Below are 16716 nucleotides of genomic sequence, written 5' to 3' on the forward strand. Positions count from 1 at the left end.
TTACGAATTTAACATTCAACAATGGAAAGTCTTGACTATGATTTACCAATTAATACACACACTCACACTTACACACACACACACACACACACACACACCTACACACACACACACACATATATCCATGCATATACGAGAATGTGAAATAAAACGTTTATTTGGTGATATTGTGTTTTACTATACAACGCCAATTTCACTTGGGAAAACGATATTTGAAACATTTTGCGCCAGAAAACTAAACACGGAACAGTCAAAATTTTGATAAAAAGTATAGCAGAGCGTTTGGAGCTCAGTTGTGAGCAATTGAACTGAAGTCGCAACCAAGCTCTTGGCTTACGCTCAAAAGGGATTGTCATTTCAATGGTTGAAAGGGGTATAATGTATTTGTGCAAATGTATGTAACATGCAGATCATTTTTTTTTATGATTTTTTTAATATCTCAGCCAAATAATGTCAGATTTTGAAATGTTATACCTTTTTGAATTCGTACGAATCCCTTCTATCAATTGACATTTTAAAAATCGATGGGTTAAAAAGAGTGGTAAACCAAAAACCGATTCGTTTGTAAAGTCAACTTTTTTTGATAATTTTTTAGAATATCTCGGCCAAGAGCCTTGGCCAAAAAGGCGGCAACAGATGTGAAGCCGCCTGCTTCTTGCTCATTTCGACTAATGCTTAAGCGATTAGAATATGTGCTTCATATAACGATTCGGCATTGAATAGGATCTGGCATAGATCTGTGAGATGCTTGAATATTGGCTGATTTTTGAGTTGCTTTTTTCCGAAGATCTTTATCCAGGAACCATCAATATCATCAGAATTGTGAAGGACCATTTATATTTATAACTTATAGGTCTTTGATTATTATAAAAGGCATCGAATATCGTTAATCAGCAAACGAAATTGGGATTCAGTTTTCCAATATTATTTCGCAAGAGATGTTACAAGTCCTCTAAAGACCACTCAAAACGGATCTTCATAGTGTTTCTTTTGTACAATACTTGATCAGCTATTACTTATCTGATTATATTCCGAATATTCTCTCTGAATGATCCTGATTATGATCGCAGTTGCTTTGACTGCCCTCAGTCTGTGGATTCTTCGGAACTTCAATATAAATATCATAAATGGAAGCTTTTCTTCTGATAACACCAAACTTTCGACTATTAAACCTAAACACAATACCTTAAAATAGCTGAAAGTATCATAAATAAAACCACGCGTATTATATAGTATTACTTATCGTATGGGATTTATTTTGAAAACGTTTTTCTCTTTCGGTAACAAAAGACTGGAGATCGCAGCTAATTCGGATCTTTGCTTATGTTTAAATAACTGAAACTAATGCATAAATAAATGTAAGTATAATTGGTATACAAGTTGTAATTAGTTTAAGTGCATAATACAATTCCCTCACACACACACACACACACACACACTCACACACACACACATGCACGCACAAAACTAAAGAGCAAGCTCGTAAAGGCAAACGTGCATCAGTTTTGGTCCATTTTCGGGTTCGTAGGACCCATGCCATATTGACACTGACACGCGCAACAGTTGAAAAAGTACATAAATATATATATATATGTATGTATGTGTATACATATAGATCTATAAATAAATATGCATTTACTCTCTTTATCATTCTTTGTTTTTCGTAGGCAAAACGACGACAACCGAAATATACTCAACATTCATAATTTGATTTTTGTATGTTTCATTTTGTTTTTTTGTGTGTTTATAAATACATTTTCAATGTTTCCAACAACAACAACATTGAATTTCAATATAAATATATATATATATAGATATAACTATATAAATATTTATATATATATATATATATATATGTATATATATGTATATATAACTATGCTTAACGAGCTAATTCACAATTATATCTCTGTTTAAAATATGTTCAAATATATATGTATCTCTATATAATTTTTTTTGTATTTTGAAAGCTTTCAATTTGAGTGCCATTTTGTATTGTTTTTTTTTTGTTTTCAATTTGTTTTGCTAATTGATTTGATCGTCTTGTTGCCCTATCGATAAGCGATAACGATAACGATAACGATAACAACCGAAGCCTAGAACTAGAAGCATGGCATTAAGAGCCGCAGTGAACGCGCATGGAACGAAATGGAAACGGAACATGAAATCGTTGAAAATAATTTGTTTTTATATGTTTTTTATTGATTATTTGTTGTGTTTTGTGTTTTCTCGTTGTTTACGTTTACGTTTATGTCTGTATAAATATTTACAAATAATAATTGAAATGAAACATAAATTAGTTATATACATATATGTCTATATATGTATGTATGTATGTATGTGTATAATTGAAAAATAATTTCTATATGTAATTTAGGTATTTCCCCCTTTCAACTCTTTTTCTTATGCTTTCTTTTCGATTTGTAGTCGCTGTGTAAGTTGTAATTAAATAATATTAAAAAAAAAAAGTTTATGCTTAAAAAGAAAAGTAACTATTTCTAGTGGTAAGTTATGGTGTATATATGTGTGTGTGTATGGGTGTGTGTGTGTGTGTAAATGAAGAAACCAAATGTAAACAGACAGTTTAGACAGATTGCACAAACTAAAGCCCCGAAAGAGCATCCATGCGTAGCTCTAATAATACAATAAAGCCCCCAAAAACCCAAGTCCAGCCACAACAGCTGGGACCTGAGCCTGGGATATTGGGAGGATATACAAAAATAATGTGTTGATGATGATTGAATGATACAGATTTTGGCAGCATTTAGTTTGTGCACCAGCTTCTTTCCACACCAACTCTCTCTAACTTCCTCTGTCTTCTTTGTCTGTCTCTGAATGAATATATATGTATATATATATATATATATATTACTATATTATGTTTGCCTGTATGCTAACCACTAGCAATTTGGTATCTATAATACACGAATGCCCAGTTTGTTTTCCTTACTCTTGTTTGATGTGCTTTAAAATCGAATAAAAAAATATATATATATATATATATATGCGTGTATGCGGAGGAGATATATGTATGTATGTATTCATATTTATATATATATATATACATATGTATGCATATGTATGCATATGTATGTATATAGTATTATGGTATGGTATATATCTGTTCTGTTCTATAGCGTAAGGATGTTAACTTTAAAGGCTCACTTAAGTTAGAAAAAAAAACATGATCAATTAGTTAAAACACATGCCCCCCCCCTCCCCTCAACTAATATAATACTAAATACTACCAAGTATATGTGCCTACCCTATATATAGATATATATGTAGACCATAAAACGCATAAATAAGTCTAATCCAGCAGCAAATCGTGTTCTTTTCTTTACTGTTTTGTTTAACTGCTTCTTTCTCCTCGCTTCAATTCCCTTCACTCCCCTTTCGCATCTATTTGTATAGTTTTCAACTCTAGCTCTATATATATATATATATATATATATATATATATATATACATCTGCGTGTATGTATATATATATATATATGTATATATATGTATTTATGGTATACTCTTATGCGTAACCCTAGTACTCTTTATTTTTAAGTTCTTGCATGTTTTTTTGTTTTGTTTTTCATTTTCGTGTTCCCTTCTTCTTCTGCTTCTTCTTCGCATCTTCGCTTCTCTTGTGGTTGTGTTCTTATGGAATATATATGTTTTATTCTAAAACCTAATCAAAAAACACCCTGACTCTGATCTCTGATCCATCCAATATACCTCCCTCCCTACCTTTTCTCCCTCTCTCTCTCTCTGTCTCTCTCTCTCTCTCTGTCTCCATCTCTCGCACTACCTCGCTCTTTCTCGCTCTCTCACGTTTCGCTTATATTATTATATATCTTTTGAAATGCATTTGCTTTTGCTTGTTCTTCTCCTGCTCCTGCTCCTGCAGCTGCTCCGCCTCGTTCTGGTTTCTCTTATGCTTATTAGTTTCTGGTTGATTCGCTTTTCTCTCACTGGCAGGATTGAGTTCTATCTGTAGTTCTATCCGGCATCAGGCCAATCATCAATCTTTGTGGCCGCCGGCATCATTGGCTGCTGCTCCTCCTAATCCTCCGCCGCCACCCATATTCTGTGGTATCACCGTAAGACTTTTGGGTATCTTGGACATGATGACATTGTCGATGAGCTTCTGCTGCTGCTGTTGTTGCTGCTGCTGTTTCAGGGTAAATGTAATGCCACCCAATCCTCCGCCGCCGCCCGCAGAGCTCGTTGCCGTCGCCGGCTTGGCCGTCAGATGCGGAAATTTGTTGGCTGCTCCCGCTGCGGCGGCGGCGGCGGCGGCAGCACCATTCAATATATACTGATTGGCATCCGGAAAGTTCTTCCACAGCCAGGAGCTGTTGCTATCCATGCTAACGCTGCTGTTGTTTGCCGCCGCCGCCGCCGCGGCCGTTGCGGCTGCCGCTGCCAACGCATTGCTGAGCATCGGCTGAAAGCTGGCTGGCGATGATTGCGCCTGTGACTGTGACTGCGACTGGGCGCCACCAGCTGCTCCACTGGCATTCTGTGGATTGCTAAGCGGCGGCATGGGCTTCGGTGCGAGCCGTGCCAATCGCAATGCGCTGCCGGTGCCAACTCCGCCCGGCTGCAGCGTCGGCAGCTGCTGATGTTTGTGTTGTTGTTGTTGTTGTTGTTGCTGTTGTTGCTGCTGTTGTTGTTGTTGTTGTTGCTGCTGTTGTTGGAGTTGCTGCAGCTGCTGGCGTGCAGTTTGCTGCGCTGCGGCCGTTTTGGTCATGTTATACAAGAGCTTCTCACGCCGCAAGATGCACATGCGATTGTAGTCAATGATTGAGATGAGGTATGGCTTGCCGCCGGACTGGACCTGCACCTGGGCGGGCAGACGGCGCCCGTCGGCTGTTTGGAACAGCGTTGGCGACTTACTCGGCACCTTGTGCTGCTCCTTGAGCGGTATCAGCGTCGGCTTCCAGCTCTTGCTCTCGAGCCGCTCCTGCGGCGTCAGCCTATCCGGTAGCATAATCACACTGGGCGCACCAGATCCTGAACCTGAGCCCCCGACTGAGCCTGAGCCCGCGCCTGAACCTGAGCCCCCGCCGGCTGCGCGCGGCAGCTGCAGCCGTTTGCCCGCCAGCGTTGGCAGCGTGGCGGCACTTCCCGAATTGGCGGCACTCGTGCGACGACGCTGCAAACTAATCAGCTCCGGCGGCGAGCTAAGCAGCTGCGCCACATTGGGCGGCGGCTTTGGTGTCGGCTGCTGTTGCAGAATTGCGGTCGCGGCGTTGGCCAACATCGGCTTAGACTTCGGCTGCTGTTGCTGCTGCTGCGGCGGCGGCAGCTGGTTGTGGCTATGGCTGCTCACCAGCTTGTTGGCCATGTCCAGCAGCTTGTGCGGCTTCTCGTTGGAGGCAGACGCGGACTTGTGATTGGACTGCGACTGCTGCTGCTGCTGTTGTTGTTGTTGTTGTTGTTGCTGATGACTGGTTGGAAGCGGAACAATTTCCACCGCCTTGTTCATGCCCAGCAGATTGGTCTTGAGTATGCTGCGGCTATTGGACGCATTGGTGGGCACCAGCGGTGGCGCATCCTTAGCTTGGAGCGCCCCTTTGACCGGCGACAATTCGTCGCCCACACAGGCTGCTGCTGCTGGCGACACTGTGGCCGTTGTTGCTCCCCCGGCTGCTGCACTCGCTCCAGCTGTGGCTTTGCCGCTGTCTTTGGGTCGCGCTATAATGGTTACCGCATTGGAGCTGAGCTGCTTGGTCAGCTTGTCTACGGAGACGGTGCGCAGTCGGTCCAGTGGCAACATTCCGCACTCTGGCGCATAGTCGGCCGCATCCTCCTTGTCCGCATCCACGTCATCGTCATCATCATCGTTCAGCTCCACCAGCGGAATGACGGGCTCTGGCTGGCCAGACGTCTGTTCCATGCCGCTGTTATTGCTGCCCTGGGGCATGGTCAGCGCGTTGGCGAGCACGCTGCTACTGCTGCTGCTGCTGCTGCTACTGTTGCTGGCAGCATTCGGCGAACAGGATTGACTGGCATTGGCTGGCGGGTTGGCAGCGTTCGCTGATGATGAGGAGGATGAGTAGGAGTAGGAGGCGGAGGCGGAGGAGGAGGCGGCAACGGCGGAGGCGGCGGCATTTGTCTTGGCATTGCTTTGGTGGCCACCGCAATGACCATGATCGTAGGAATTGAGACGCTGTCGCACGGTCTGCGTATAAACGCTGGCATTGGAGGAGGCGTGCGCGGCAAGCACGAGGTCGCCATTGCGATAATACTTCTCCAGCAGTATGAGATGGCGCAAAAAGGAGCTCTGATTGCCATACGGCTTCTGCAGCTCCTCCCAGAGGCGGCGCGTCGGCTCGTCGTACTGCAGGAACGTTTGGACGCGCGTCCAGCCCTCCGGCGTGCGCTGGCTGCTGCTGCTGCCGAAGGGCACCTTAAACTGCACGCCCAGATCCTCCTCGCCGTGGAAAAGTTCGCGCATCGAGATGTTCGGATTGCCGCGCAGCACATTCGAGATGTCGGCGCCGGCCTTGCCCTTGGCATTCGCATTCGCATTCGCATTCGCATTGGCATTGGCATTGGCATTCGCATTGGAATTGGAATTGGAGGAGCAATTGGAGTTGGCTGTGGCTGTCGCATCGCCAGCCAAATTCTGCTGAAGTATCGCCTGCAGCTTGGACATTTGTTTGCTGGCGCTGACCGCATGCCCGATGATGGGCGTTGTTGATGAGCTGCTCGAATTGGAGTCCGTTGGGCCATCATAGTCCACCACCATGGGCATTTCGCTGGAGGCATCATCACAGGCGCTGGCAGCTGGAGCCGTGCCGGCGCCAGTTGAGGCACTGCAACCGGCGTTGGCATCCTCCTCATCCACCTCGGAGGCCTCATTGCTGCCATCCTGCAGATTGTGCACCTTAAGCAGCCTGCAATAGCAAGAAGCCAGATTAATAATTGGATAACAGGAAGCCACAATCGCTCGCTCACCTCTTGCGATAGTTCTTGACAAACTCGGCCTTCTGGGACTTGGTGCTGTCCGGCGGTTTCATTAGCAGATTGGCAAAGTAGCGGCAGAGCTTGCAGACGGCGGTGCCGACGCCCAGCTGCACGGGTATGCCCATCTCGGAGAGCGCCTTCTCCAAGCGATCCGTGTCCTGCTAAGAAATGGAATGGCATGAAGTGGAAGCTGCACCGAGCGAGAGAGAGAGAGAGAGAGAGAGAAAGAGAGATGCTTACCGAGGTAATGTGGTACATGTGATTCTTGCCCAGACGACGCTTGCAGAGCACACAGCCGGACGACTGGATGACCGTATTGTAGTGGGGCTCACAGAGCCAGACGCTCGAGGTGCCCGCCGGTATCTCAAAGTTGAGCAGGCACTTCTTGACGCTCTTGCGGACGCATTTGCGCCGCAGCGAGTGGCCGGCCGCATCTGCGCAATCCTTGACAGCACAAACACGTTGCGCCGCCGACCCGGAGACGGCGCCCGACGAGGTCGTTGCAAACTCCGAATCGCCGGCATCTCCCGTGAAATGTTTGTCCAGGCTGTTGCCATTGCCGCCGCCACCGCCCGCGCCGGCGTTGTTGCTGTTGTTGTTGTTGTTGCCCGTCTCGAGGTGGCCGGGCGCGGAGAGGCGCTTCTTGTAGGAGGGCGCATTGGCGCGACGATCCACATGGCGGAAGCAGGCGTCGCACAGGCAATTGTCGACCGTCAGCTTCTCCTCGTCTGCGGCACAAATCGTGTCAGTATATAAATAAATGTCTAGTTAAAGGTGCGTGCTGACATACTTGCAAGTATCTTCTGCTGACGCTCCACGGACTTGATCTGGCCGACGTGGCAGGGCGTATCGTAGAGTCCAAATTTGCCGCTGCAATAATAGCATTGGTCCTCGCACAGGCGACCCGGATGAAACTTGAACGAGGACGCCTTCTCCGGTATCAGAATCTTCTCCTTCTCATCCTTCTTCACCATCTGATAGAAGCCGTGTTCCACTTGACCGCCATGACCCTCCGAATGCGATGAATCTGTGTGCGTGTGTATGTGCGCGTATATAAATATATATATATTTATAAATGTATATATATTAAATATGTGGGCGTGGCAGACATTTAACATAGCAGCATGCCAACTTAAGATACCCTCTCAAAAAAAAACAAATATAAAAACATATTTAAGAGGATTTTATGAATACTCGTTTCGAATGATTTAAATAGTTTCTGAGATCAGGCGGACAGACAGATAATGGCTAGAGATAGGCTCAACAGATTCGTGAAGCCGGTAAACATTTTGTTTTGTTATATTTCAACTTTAATTAAACAATTGAACTTGTCATCAATAAATGCCAAAACTGGCATCTACCAAACATGGTTAGATAAAGACAACAAATGGGGGCCACAGTTATTTATACTTTGGGGCTGAGTCTCCTCCTTAAGAGTATTTTATGTTGAGCCAAGCTATTTGAGATCAAATTATTGCTCGGTTTAGGTTTGATTTCGGCTAATTGATTTAGTTTATGGCAGTCCCAGGAAGCCTGTTTGCAGTCTTCATGTATTGATTTATTATATTTGTTCCTTCTGCCGTGGACCCAGTTGAGATTGCTTTGCTCAAGTCGAAGACTTGCTATAGTTTTCTATGTAACTGATAAGTCTGCCTAAGCCCCGGGAGCCAAATCAAAAGCAAACAAAACGAAGCAAACACAAAAACAAGTTCAACACCAAAACACTCGGCACCAACCCAGGCAATTTCTGGAGGACGCGTTGTTGTTGTGCTGTTTCTGTTGTTGTTGTTGCTGCTGCTGCTGCTGATTGCTGCTGGTGCTGCTGCTGTTGTTGTTGTTGTGGTTGTTAGTGTGGCTAAAACGGTTAGTTGTCTTGCGGCCAACGTTACCCGAATTCAAATTGTTTCGATTGATCGCACCTTCGTTCTGCAAATGGAAGAAGCGGAAAAATAACGAATTAGCATTTGTTATTTTGCGATTGTCTCTGTTGCCTGTTTGGCTTACCTCGTTCTGTATGGTGTAGTAGGAGTCCTCGGCATGGGCGCCATGCTGATCGGCGGCACGGTCGGCAGCGCCGTGTCCGCGTGCGCGTCCCTTTTGGAATGTCATCTTGAGCGACTGGCGACGCACACCGTGCGCCGAGCTGGCCGCATTGCCAGCGATGCCGCCGCCTTTGCGTGTCGCGCTGCCCATGCTGCTGGCGGCAGCAGCAGCAGCTGCAGCAGTAGCTGCCGTTGTGCTGATGCCTGTAACGGGGCCGCCGCCGTGGATAACTGTGCCGGTCGGCACACCCGTGGCGCCGCCGGCGCCCCCATTGCTGCTGCGATTCAGCTTGATGACCGTCTTCAGGGTGCCGCTGGACTCGATGTGCGCGGCGCTGCCACCTTTGCCCGCTGACCGCTTGCCGCTCTGCTGTTGTTGCTGCTGCTGCTGTTGTTGGTGCTGTTGCTGCTGTTGGTGGACGGCGCGCGTGTGCGTGTGTATGTACTCCTGGCGCAGCTGCTCGGCGGCCTGGTGGGTCAGCAGGCCGAGATGCTGCAGATGGCGCTCCTTTTCGCGACGCAGCTCATCGTCGCCATCCGTCAGCTTTTTGAGTTTTCCATTGGCCTCAGTTTTGGGCAATTGCTTTTGCTCGGCTGCGACGGCGGCCAGCGGTTTCTCCTCCTCCAGATCGGCCAGTTCCTGTTCGAGCTTGGCGGCGTGGCCATCTTCTGTCTTGAGCGCCAGCTCCAGCTCCATGACGGCATCTGGACTGACGGCAGATGCCACGGCAACGGCAATGGCATCTGTTGTGGCCGTGGACACATTCTCCTTGTTCTCCTCGGGATATTCGGCACAGTCTTCGGTCAGGATTTGCATATCGGTGTCATCATCGGCCACAGCATTCGCTTCGGCTTCCTGCTCCTCGGTCAATGGTTCCACCTCCAAGGTTAGCACCATTTCAGCGGGCGGCAGCTTCTTTGTGGCTTGCACATCCAGCTCCGCCGCCAGCTGGGTCTTATCACATTCAATGGTTGCCAATGACTGCTGCTGTTGCTGCTGCTGCTCCTGGTCCTGCTCCTGCTGAAGCTTGCTGGCGCTTAGCGCGTTACCGCTGGCATCCACGACGCCCTCCTTGGCCAGCTGCTCCATAATCTCGCTTTCAAAGTCATCATAGTCATCTGTCTTGGCCGGCAGCTCCTCGACCCCACCATTAAGCTCGCCCGGCGAGCTGACAGCTGCTGTTGTCGGCTTTTGTGCCTCCTGCTCCGTCTCATCGCCGCTTTCGTCCACGCGCAGCTCACCCATGCTCCCAGCATAGGAGTCGTTCAGTTTGCCCTCCAGCTCCTTCTCTGCCACTACCTCTGGCTCCGCCTCCGTTTCCGTTTCGAGCTCAATTTCAAGCCCGTCTGCCTGGAGAGGCTCCTCTTGATCAGGAGGTGCTGCTGCTGCTGTTGCAGCTGCCACAACAGTTGCTGTTTGCGTCTCGCTTGCGATTTGCACAATCTCGCCCAGCTCCGGGTCCTTCTCGATGCCCAGATTGTTGGCCAGAAACTCGGGCTTCTTGTAAAACTGTTTAACGCTAATAGCGCTGACGCCTTCACTGATCATCTCGGGGCTCAGCGAGGGTGCCTTGCCAGCCTCATTCGATTCAGTTTCGGTTTCGGCTTCGGCTTCACCCTCGACCTCGGCCGGGACGCCAGCGATCTGCTGCAGTGAATCCTGATCAGTGCTTTTCACCGTTTCCGTATCCACGGTCAGCGGCTCAATGCCATTGGCAGCCGCTGCAATCGAGGTGGAGGCCTGCGCCTGCTCAGCGAGCTCGGACTCCGGCTCTGTGGTCTTGGCAACCGCATCGAGACTCTCGTCGAAATCGAGCGCCAGTTTCTCCTGCTTGATCTCCGTGGCGGCCAGCAGCAGATCGTCCATCGAGGTGGAGGTCAGACTGTCCTTGGAGTCCTCGTCGCCGGCAGCGCCGCCAGCGGAACTGGCGGCCAGCGAACTAGAACTGGCAGATGCCGCCTTGGCGGCCAGCAGGCTGCGATTTGCGGAGCCCACGCGCCGCCGCTTCGGCGGCGTTGGCTCCGCGGGCGTTGTCGTTGTCGTCGCGGCCAACAGACCCGGTGAGCCCGCCTTGCTGTGCCGTGTTGCGCGCGTGCTGGCAGCGGTGGCTGTGGTGGTGGGTGTTCCCTTGGTCTGCGGCCTGCCGCGTCCGCGTCGATGGGCTGATTGCGGTGTGGGCGTGGCAGCAGGCGATTGCGGCTCCTCGCTGTCCGGCGGTTCCAGTTTAATGCTCAACGTGCTGGTTGATTTGGCCTCATCCGCGACACTCGTGGACTCGGACTCATCCTCATCATCCTTGACCTCAACCTTGGCGTACTTGAGGCCCAGTTCAGTGTCATCGTCGGAGCGCTTGCGCTTGAGCAGCTGCAGCTGCTCCTTGGTTGGCTCTGGCGGCGCTGGCTTTTTTCGGCGACCGCGCGCCGGCAGCTGTGGCTCATTGTTCACCGTCGATGACTGGCGCCGATTGCGGGTGACGCGCGTGTTGTTGTTGTTGTTGTTGGCCAGCGCTAGCTCCTGGGCGTGCGCTTTGCGTGTGACGCGATTGCACGTGGTTGTGGTTGGAGTTGATGCTGTTGTTGTTGTTGTTGTCGCTGCTGCTGTTGCTGCTGCTGTGGCTGGCGGTGTGGGCGTGGGTGTTGTTTCCTTCTCCTTCTCCTTGTCTTTGGAGTCCTTTGGGGTATCCTTGGCGTCCTTCTCCTTGTCGCTTAGCTTTGCATTGGCATTGTCTTTTGTGTCTTTCATTTCCTTCGGCTCTTTTGCTGCCTGCTCCTGCTCCAGCCCCTGCTCATCGAGTTCCATAGCATCGCTGGACTCCTCCTTGACCAGCAGCTCTTCCGCTGACTTGGCGGCAACTTCTTTGGCTTCTTTTAGCTCCTTAATGGACTTGCGGCCGCGTATTATCGGCAGATTGCCGCTTTGCCGCTCCGCTGAGCCCTTTCTTTGGCTGCTGCCACTGGGCAGCTCCTCGTTATCGCTGCCAGCTGCCGCCGCCGCCGGTTCGAGTGTCTCTCGCGCATCCCGCTTGCTCGTCGGCGAAGAGCTGTGCAGCAGCAAAGGCGACGAGTGGCGCGTAACGCGCACATTCTTGGCTGCCAGTGTCTCGGAGCATGACTTGCGCGGCGTGCCGCATTCTGTGATCAGTGGCGAGGGATCACTATGTCGTTCTATCAGGTCAGTGTCCTGGTCTTTATTCTTATCCGTTTCCTGTACAGCTTCATCAGCTAGAGCAGCTGCCTCAGCTGCATCTCCAGCTGATGCTGCTGCTGTGGTTGCTGTTGATGCGTCCCCAGCTGCTGCTGGTGCTGCTCCATCCTCGCCTGGGGCCGCTTCCAGCTCAAGTGTGGGCGATGCATTATTATTATCAGGCTTTGCTCCCGCTCCCGCTACCGCTCCCACTGCTGGTTTGCGCGCCGACATCCTCGATCCGTCACTGGGCTGTGCTGGTGACGCTCCTGTCGACGAGGTCGACGCTCCTATTTTGAGGCTTGCGCTTCGTCGGTCGCCAGCTGCTCCACCAGCTCCAGCTGCAGCTGTTGCTGCTCGCGTTCAGCCTGAATCTCGCAAATCTCTAGCTGCACTTTAACACAATTAAGGTCGTTGTAATTTGGTCCCATTTGTTGACTACCTGTCAATTAAATATAATACATCAGCACTTGTGCACTTCATGATCAAAGGATCTTAAATTTTCCCGATTCCTTTAGAAAGGACGAAAAGCTTTTCAAATCCCGAATGGGTTTCGTTCAGCATATCTTTCAAGCGGATATATTTTCGATATTTTTAATAACAAAATTAAACCACATTTAATAAATATTTTACCGACTAACTGATACATATTTCGTATTTATTGCTTTTTTAATTAATTAACATATCCAAATTAATAAAAAATCAAGAATTTTATATTCATGATTTGTTGTCAGTTTTGTAAGGAAAATAAGGAAATTCAAAATTTTGAATTGTTTGCAAGATTTGCGAGCGATCACATTGCTATTAAGACAGATAGTAAAAATCAACAGACTTTAACCCTTTTTAAGGACTCAAAGAAAGAAAGACACATTAATATCTTCACTAAACATAAAACATTCACTTCTTTGGTCGAGGCCATAGCTTAATAAAGGTTTTCACTTAGGTCAGATTTTAATAAGCAAATATTACGCATACGCCATGTGGCGGCCAAGTTTCTGGCAGAAGACACAACACAGACAAAAGGCAAGGCAACAGGCGGCAGGCGGCAGGCACAGGAAAGGGAAGCGTAGAAAGCGGCGTTAGAAGAACTGCAAAATACACACACGTACCATTTGGACTGTCACTTACACCCCGTTAACGCTTGCGGACCCCCCCCCCCCCTCCCGCCCTCACAATCGAGGCAGCCAAAAGGCAAAACGAGTTTGAAAGCAGCAGCAACAACAACAAGAGCAGCAGCTGCTAAAGAAACTAACATTACGAGCCGCCGAGAGAGCTGCGTACATAACGCCATTCAAATTGTGAGCGCAGCAAATTAATAGGCAGCAGGCGATTTTGGAGCGTCGTTGTTAGCGTCAATTGCGGACGAGAGCACATTGCGAATTACAGAAAACAAAAAAGAAAAAGGAACGATTACTTTTTGGCCTTTTGCCTACTGATCCTGTCACTTTATTGTACGCAGCAAACACAGCGACGACGCGCGTGCGAGATGACAGGCGCCATTTTTGTGCGCTGCCTGTCGATGAAGAGCGCATAGCCCAAGAGAGCGGATGAATTGGTTTCTTAAATTGTTGTTGGCAAAATGCAAGCAGTTGGGCGCAATTATTTCCATTTGCGGCGAAAATTGAGCACACAAAACACGACCTTCGCCTGGTCTGTGCAATTCTTGGGCTGCAATTGTAAAGGCAGAGCAGCACAGGAGAAAATGGGCCTCCATTTCCCACTTCCACTTACACAAGTATAGAGCACAAAACGGATTTAACGACACTGACACACACACGTACACACTGGGTACGCGCTCACAATCGCACACACACTAGCGCAAGCAGTGCGCTCTTCATCGTAAAATGACAAGCCGATGCCGCCACCACCCTCTGCAACGAAGGCGGTGGAAGTAGAAACACAAATGACAGCGACAACAAACAGCGAATAAAGGAAACAAAAGAAAATCGCAAATAACAAAATCAAAATGAAGTATATACATATATATTAATGCACAAAACAAAAAACAAAAAAAAATGGTATCGACACGCACACATATAAAATTGCATTATAGGCTTTACATTAGGTATGCAAAAAAAACTCCAAATTAAAATGAATAGAATTGAAGCAAAATGCAGTTGTAAACACACTTACAAGCACACGCGCACGTAGCAGCCGCAGTCCCGGGGATTTGGCATATTCTAGCTTGCTTTCTTCTCATTCAGTTTTATTTACGCTAACCAAATTTACGACACTTACTTTATATTACGTTCAAATAAAATAACAACCATTAAGTATTGCTTAAAACATTGCTCCGTTTGATCAAATCTGGCTTCTGCCTGTGTGCTGCACAGCGTTGCCGCACGCAGGGATGTAGGGGTAAAAAATATCGATAGCACCAAGAGTATCGTGCACAACACATCGATACACCAAATTTGGCCGAATCGATGTTTTATGGCTGCGGCAGTTGCTGCAAATTGCAAATATTAAATCGAATTCGAATGGATCGCTAAGAGACAACTGAAACAAGTTGGCAAAACCAAACTGCGAACGTAATATTGTATATATTCATTGGATAACATTAGGATTTGTTTGATTCGTTTTTATGAGCGCCGCACGTGCTGCGTTTGCCGATTGGGCGAAACTGGATCACCAATGGATCAGGTGTGTGCGAGCCGGGGGGGGGGGTATATGCCGCCTAATTTAAAAAATAATTGCACGCAGATCGTAGGAAACTAACAGAAATTAAAAATTATTATATATATTATTATAAGATTGGTTTCATTTTAATTTAAGCTAATATAATTTTCAATTTGAAAACAAAAGAAAATGTAAACAAATAATTTGCAAAATTTGACAACTGTGTTGAACAATTCGTTTGCTTTTGTTTTTATACAACACATTTCAACATAAGGACTTGCCAATTTCCACTATGACAATTGGTCACACTGAAGACATATATTTAGCGCCTTATTTATCACTTTGAATTTGAATAAATCGAAATGAATGAATGTGTAACTAAAGTTCACAAAAGGTTTAGTTTCGCTTCGATTGAATTTAAAATGTAAAATGAAAAAACACTACAATTCCAGAGCAAGGACAAGGCTGGACGCTGTGGCCAGATAGGTGGGCTAAACGAGCCAGCAGGTGGCCGGGTTAAGATATGTAATGAAGCGGCAGCAATTCACCTGCCACATGTGCCACAAATGAAACGAAGATTAACATTCCAGAGGTTGCACCATTTGATTATTTTTAATTTGTTTTGGATAAATAAATTGGCAAATTTAATTGAATTTTGAGCTTTGTTTTGTTTTCGTTGTATGTTTGGCCAATTTGTTTGGGTTTGCAGCAATTTAAAATATTTTGATTTTCTTTTTAATTATGCATGGGAGCATTTTTGTTTGCGAATGATTTGCCATATACGCATACATGCAAAGATATGCATGTATGTGTGCATGTACATAAACAGCTCTCGCACGTACACACTCGCAGCACATGCACACACTCACACTCGCACAAACACATAGTGGAACACAACAGGGCACATAGCCACAACGACGATACTTACTTAATTCTCTTTTTTTCAGAGTCGCCTTCGCATCATTTGCGAATTTTCCGCATTTATTGTTATTCAATTGTACCGAAATCAATTCGAATTCGTATTAGAATTCAAAGTCGATGGAAACGCGGTCAGTTTTATATACAAAATGTACGAAAAAACTGCACAATCCAAAGCAGAGAAAAACATAAAAAAAAAATAATAATAATAAAATAAAATGCAGAACCCGAACCGACAGAGTTGTGAACGCAAACACGGTACGAAGTGAAATAACAAGGCAAAATGGCAGCGCACAACATGCCAAAGAGAGCGAGAGCGGACAAGAGAACAAGAGAGCGTCACAGCGGCGAATACATATTTCGCCGCCGACTCTGACTCGACCACATGTAAGTGCTATCTCCGAGATACATTTATACCCTACACACTAGCCCAGACTTAGAAAGCGCCGCGGCAAAATCGCGCTCCATAAAAAGGACACAAACAGAATATTTGATAATCACTAAATAACTAACAATCTTTGCAATCTGATACATGCCGATCTATATTATCGATATTTATCGCCTGACAGTCGCTACTAACTGCTGAATAATGTTGTCATAAAAGCAGCACTCACGGTTGCATCAACACAGTCAGCTTTATTAAATGTATGGCAACTCACGCAGTTAATGTGGATCAGTGGGTGGTTGGTGTAGGGTATGCACAAGTCGACCAATACGCTGCGGCTAGTTGTCTACGCTTACTTGTTTTGTACTCCGCCGCGTTGCTGGTTTTGGCCTGGCGCACGACATCGACTGCAAGGACTAGAGCTAAGAGCAAATGCTTCGCTTTCGACTGGGGGTAGCAATAAAACTAAAACTAAAGACTTTCAAGCAGCTTATGGCACACAATATTATGTACTTTGATTCGCCTGATGTGGCTGCTGAGTTTTCGCTGTGCTTTTTCGTATGCAAATTCATTTATTCATATCGCTTTTGTCGCTGATT

The 16716-nt window shown here is 47.0% G+C and overlaps 1 protein-coding gene across 6 annotated transcripts; it reads right to left on the reverse strand.

The window, feature by feature from the left end:
- Positions 1-3489: 3489 nt before the first annotated feature.
- On the reverse strand, positions 3490-16489 carry east (enhanced adult sensory threshold). Of its 6 annotated transcripts, none has more exons than XM_064691235.1 (7): positions 16474-16489; positions 8974-12637; positions 8859-8895; positions 7760-7996; positions 7210-7697; positions 6961-7130; positions 3490-6899 (listed from the first exon to the last, which is right to left on the reverse strand). In XM_064691235.1, exons 2-7 carry the CDS (start codon positions 12427-12429, stop codon positions 4016-4018), a joined length of 7272 nt encoding a protein of 2423 aa, XP_064547305.1. In that variant the 5' UTR covers positions 12430-12637; positions 16474-16489; the 3' UTR covers positions 3490-4015. The 6 variants fall into 6 exon arrangements, with proteins under 6 accessions (XP_064547305.1, XP_064547301.1, XP_064547300.1 ...); XM_064691231.1 differs by lacking the exon at positions 16474-16489 and adding an exon at positions 15743-15921; XM_064691230.1 differs by lacking the exon at positions 16474-16489 and adding an exon at positions 14329-14536.
- Positions 16490-16716: the final 227 nt, after the last annotated feature.

This window comes from Drosophila montana, unplaced genomic scaffold, assembly GCF_035044405.1.
Source record: "Drosophila montana isolate Dmon_TW-CO22-7 unplaced genomic scaffold, ASM3504440v1 contig_3416_1, whole genome shotgun sequence".
In the NCBI taxonomy this organism is placed as follows: domain Eukaryota; kingdom Metazoa; phylum Arthropoda; class Insecta; order Diptera; family Drosophilidae; genus Drosophila; species Drosophila montana.